The sequence below is a fragment of the Gavialis gangeticus genome, unplaced genomic scaffold, assembly GCF_001723915.1.
Source record: "Gavialis gangeticus isolate Ggan-Ray unplaced genomic scaffold, GavGan_comp1, whole genome shotgun sequence".
Classification (NCBI taxonomy): domain Eukaryota; kingdom Metazoa; phylum Chordata; order Crocodylia; family Gavialidae; genus Gavialis; species Gavialis gangeticus.
In genome coordinates this window covers 193,560,553-193,565,853 of record NW_017728992.1, presented here as the reverse complement: position 1 = coordinate 193,565,853, position 5,301 = coordinate 193,560,553, and the positions used below count along the sequence as shown (strand labels likewise).

The 5,301-nt window shown below is 46.8% G+C and overlaps 1 protein-coding gene across 2 annotated transcripts in view; it reads left to right on the top strand.

Moving 5' to 3' along the window:
* Nucleotides 1-4,928, top strand: part of ST3GAL1 (ST3 beta-galactoside alpha-2,3-sialyltransferase 1) — a 122,051-nt gene extending 117,123 nt beyond the window's left edge. For both annotated transcript variants that reach the window (XM_019528193.1, XM_019528194.1), the window contains exons 6-7: nt 1,925-2,044; nt 3,929-4,928. In XM_019528193.1, coding sequence (XP_019383738.1) covers nt 1,925-2,044; nt 3,929-4,102 — 294 coding nt within the window. In that variant the 3' untranslated portion in view covers nt 4,103-4,928. The remainder of the gene's footprint in view (nt 1-1,924; nt 2,045-3,928) is intronic.
* The last annotated feature ends 373 nt before the right edge of the window (nt 4,929-5,301 follow it).

Genomic DNA, 5,301 nt, shown 5'->3' with positions numbered 1-5,301 from the left:
CCCCAGCTGGTCCAGGACTGAGCCTCATGCAGTACCCCACTCTGGCCAGTCCAGGACCCGTGCTGCATGAGGTGCCCACCCCAACCAGTCCAGGGTAGGTGCCATGATCAGCACATGTCCTGGACTGGCCCACGCAGATGCTACATGTGGTGTAATCCTGGACTGGCCAGAAAAAGCGACATGTGCTCTAGATCTGGCATGCATGGGGGTCCATGGGCCTGATCCAGCCCATGGACTGGCCTCTGGCACCGGATGAGTTTGACATCCCTATGTTAAAGCATCATCGTTATATGACACAAGCCTAAGCCATAGATGAAAAAATACAAGCCATTCCCAGGTACATAAAATTGATGTGCCAAGTTCTCTAATGGCTAACCCTAACCGCCCTGCTCAGAGTTCCCTACCCCAAAACCGTGCTGAGGAAGTCAGGAAGGAAGTGAGACATTTTCAGCTGTTTTCAGCTTCACCTCCCATAGCCACCCCATCCAAGAAAGGGCAAACAGAGATGGTCTTAGAGAAGAAATCACAGCAGATGTTAAGGCAGATTCAGGATGACCAGGGGCTGTGTGCAGTGTCCTGGCAGATAACCACAGCTCAGAGCATCCCTGTAGTCTGAACATCTGGGCAATAGGACAGTATATGTGGGGTGTGATGCAGAACCCCCCCATGAGAAGAGATTGCATGCAGATATCAGTAATTAACCCCTGCCTCCATAATGAGAGCCCTGCAGCTAATCAGCTTGCCTGGATACCCAGTCTCTCTCTACAGGCAGCATGGGAGTGTAGAGCGGGTCTGGAATGGAAAATCTTCTCTTCACCTGGTTCAGAGGAGGGATCAGACCTGAGGTGCCCCCACCTCTTGGGGGCTGTCCTAATGCCAATTTGGTGGGGTCTTCTGGTGCATGTGCTCTCCACATCGCCTATGAGAGCTGCTCTACTTTGTGGAAACTGCTTAGCCATTAAGTGAGCGTCTCAAGTAGCCCGGTGCCTACTGGGTGCCAGTCTCCACCCCAGGGAAGACATAAGTTCACAGCTCCACAGTCAGAGGAAGAAGTTAGACTAGATATTCCACTTCCTAGGTGGCACCCCTTGAGGTAGGACTTAGGTGGTAGCCTTTGTGGGTTAGATGAAAGTGGTGCCTCCACTTTTGTATATTTAAACCCTTGAACTTTTATTCAGCACAAATTCCCAAATTGTTGCAACTCCACTCTCCTCTTGAGAGCGATGCCTGGATTCATCGGACCCATAATTCCCCTGGGAGACAGGCAAGTGTGATCTGTGTGTGACAAGAAGTCATAGAAGAGGTAAGGGACTTGCTGGCATCCACACCGCAGGACCGAGGCTTGGGCAGGAATAGAAATCCAGGGCCAGATTCCCAGGTGAAGTAAATGGTCATGGACACAACTGACTTGAACTGACTTATGACAGTTCACGCCTGGCCACATAGTCCATTGGACTGGGCTCGCCTGGTAGGGAGAGTGGCAATGGGCTCCATCTTTCTATGGATGGTAGCAATAAGACATGGGCATGCCGGCTACAAAAACACACTCCTTCCCTGCCAAATCTGGTGCAGAAGCTTGCCTTCCCCACACCAGTGCTCAATACTTACTACTGCTGCAGCCCAGGGTGAAATCTGTAGCTGCAGCCTTTGCACAGGACCAGGAAAACCTGAGTTCCTGGTTCTCTTTCTGCCTGGACTCCAATATTTCAATTGGCATTCATGTGAGTGAGTGGAGAAACGCATCCCAAGAGCCTGAAAAACCTACAGGATCAGGAGGGGCTAGACCATGGATTTAACTGTGACACTTTTTTATGTCCCTTCGCTTTGTTTCCCTCCCCCCTACCTCCTAGCCCCTTTGGGAGATGGCTGCTGTTATTTTCCTAAACGATTTTGCTAACCAACATCTCTCTCCAACTCTCCCTAGATCCTGGTCTATCACCCAGATTTCCTCAAGTATGTGTTTGACCACTGGCTGCAGCGCCATGGAAGATACCCCTCCACAGGCATCCTGTCAGTCATATTTGCTCTCCACGTATGCGATGAGGTAAAGGCTGTTTCCTTTCAGACTTTAACGTACATCGATAACCTGATAGACTCTAGTGCTGTGGCCTAGATCCTCTTCCACCGCTTAGACACCTGAGCATGATAGCATCCATTCTGCTTGAGTCCCTGCAAAACAGTTCATTCAGAAGGTGGGAAGGTCTTCCTCCTCCTCACTGCTTTTTTATGACTTGGTTGTAAGGCTAAGATAATCACATCTTACCAAAAAACAAATTCAGGGTTTTCAGGGATTTGAACAGTAAAATATGATTGCATTTAATAAGGGCATCTGATCAATGGAATAGGATCTGGCTCTGTAAATCATGTCTCACTGAGAAGCCAGCATGAGGTTTCTGCATTGCTTGACCCATCTCTTTTGGTCATTCCACTATCTTTGGGTAAACCTGGGCACTGGCCACATCCCTGACATAAAATGAAGCCAACAAAGCTCTGTTAATTTAGGCTAGTCGAGGTGCTGAACCTAACAATTCATGGTCCTGTTGAGACTTTCTCCACCTCTTTCTAAGTCTGTTCTAATGAGCCCACACGTCAGTAAACTCTGCCCTGCCTGGTGTTTGTGTGCTTTTTGCCCAGTCACAAGTCCTTTATATTGTATCTTTGTAATTTCCTTACAAAACTTTCCACACGTCCCCCTAAAATTGAATGCCAATAGGTCCCTATCTTTAAGAAGACCAGCAAAACCCATAGGCTATTTTTAGACTGGGCCACTTCCAAATACAATGAACTAGTAACAGTCAGGACTTCGTTAACCATCTATCACCTTCTGCCAGCTCTTTCATAAGATTCTCATCTTGTAGGATAATCCCTGCCTGGTACAGATTTAAGATTCAATTTTCAAGCCTCCAGTCTTTTCCAGTTTTCATAGCTGGTTGTATGCCACCTCTTCCCACCCACGACCAGATAGAAGGAGGTATGTCTAGAGGACACTGTGCTCCAGAAATCCACAGCGAGGGGGTACCCCAAGGGGGACTGTTAGCAGATGGTGTAAGTTAGGGACAACCCTGAGGCTGCTGCAGTTGACACATGGTGATGAACCCGTTCCTGACTGTCTCCAAGATCAGGGGGAGCACCAAGATGGTTTTAAAGAAACTTTGCATTTCCACTTTGTGCCCTACCTACACAAAAATCGCTCGTATGAAAAACCAGATCCTAATTTCACCCTGCCCCTTAAGATATATTTATGGAGAAATCCAAATTGATAGACTATGCTGCCACTAGATATTCCTGTTGTGCTACAAAACAAATGCGGTCGAGAGTCACTGTTTGAAAGAAAATGTACGTACAGTCCCATCCATTCAGGCCTCCCACTAACACCAGTACCTGACCAAGAGCAGAGCAGGAGCTGTGATTTGACACACAGTGCCAACAGAGTACCCATCTTGTCACCGGGCATCAATGCTCCTCCAGCCATGGACACCTAGCTACGACTAGACAAGAAGTATCATCTTGAAAACTATACATACACAGCAAAGAGAGAAAGCAAGGGTCTCTCGTATTTCTGAGGTCTGCATTCAACAGAGAGGGGTTCCCAAAGAGAGGGGTTATGATCTGGTCAGAATTGGTGTCAGAAAGTCATGACCACTTGCTTTACTTCGTCACTAGGAGAGTGGGGAATCCTAGACGGGTAGCGAGAGGTTTCTCTGAAGATCCAGGTATAGAAAAAGTCTCAGCATGGTTTACTTCTGTTGCAGTCCCTTTGGAGAAAGACACAGTTTTCTGCTCTGTGTGCTCAGCTGACCTGGGTCGAGACTCCATGGTGCTACCACTGTACAGAAACCATGGACGTTTCTTCAGAAACGGAGTTAAGACCTCACCGCACTGAGGGCAAACTCTGACGCTGTCACTTTTTGATTCTCTCCCTTGCTAGGTGAATTTGTACGGTTTCGGTGCAAACAGCAAAGGGCATTGGCATCACTACTGGGAAAACAACCCTTCAGCAGGGGCTTTCCGACAAACCGGAGTCCACGATGGGGATTTCGAATCCAATATAACTTCGACTCTTGCTGCTGTTAACAAAATACGTCTTTTCAAGGGCAGATGACCCTTCCCAGAGAAAGGGATTTGTGACTGCAGTTTCCAGTACACAGGGCACGTACCGAAGCACAGAAAGGGGCAAGGTGAGGATGATCCAGGAGCTGGGCAGCTTTGAATATCTGCACCTGCAGTTGATTAGGAGCATCTCGCTACTGCGCTGGCCACCGAGCAGAACACTACTGCTTCCAGACTGAACTTGATTGCCTCATTTGAGAATACAGATCTTGGGGACTTAGGACTCAATTGTGGGCCCTACATGATCTGCTGAGCCACTGCTTTGAGAGAGGGAATGAAGGGGAGGATTAAATGCTGAAATATTGGGGAGAGGGCTGCCTCTTGCAGCTAAGGGAAACCAGATGGTTGCTTTCTAGGAGTTGCTGGATGCATGCCCGTGCTTTCCTTGAGTAAGCCAGGGAGGTCCAGAAGAGAGGTGAGAACAACTCCTGGGTGGCTGCAAACAGCTCAGTAAGGATTACCTCAGAGGAACAAGTTCACATATTTCACTGTCTGTCCTTTCTTCAAACCAGCTCTTATATTCCCTGTGTTATTTCTCGGCCCATGTTGTATTATGGACAGGCGGGATGCGCCCAACTTGCCTGATGTAACAGCAGCCTCTGACCTTGCATCAGTTTGCATTCAGAGCATCTAGAAATCTGGAGAAAATCCTTCATCTCTGATCTTTTGTTTTTTTTAATGTAGTGTCTTATACAGCCATAATGAGAGAAGGGACACAGTTCCAACTGAAAACTCCAGCAAAAAAATGGCCTTTTTTTTTAGCCATTTGTTTGTTCTTGGCTTGTTTGTTTTAAACATGACTTTGCTGTTGTCATTTCTGAATGCTGGTTTTTATTTAAACCATGAGAGAGAGAGAGAGAGAAATGGACTATTTTTCTTTCAATGGTTTACATGTGCCTTTTATATTTGTGCAACAAGATATATTTTTTTTAAAGTCAGAAACCCTAAATTAAACTTTTTATAGGGGAAAAGAATTAACCAAAGTTTAGGCTCCACTGTAAACATCTTGCCCACTTTCTCTTTCAGTCTTTTTTTTTTGCATCTTCTAGCAAGTTCCCTACTCTGTTTGGAGCACTTTCCCTGATCCAACAACATCCAACAAGTTCAGCCCCTTCCTTCCTTCAGATCCATCCTTAAAACCAAGAGATGCTATCTTTTCCTGTTTCTGTTTCTTCTTTTCTTAAATCCCCT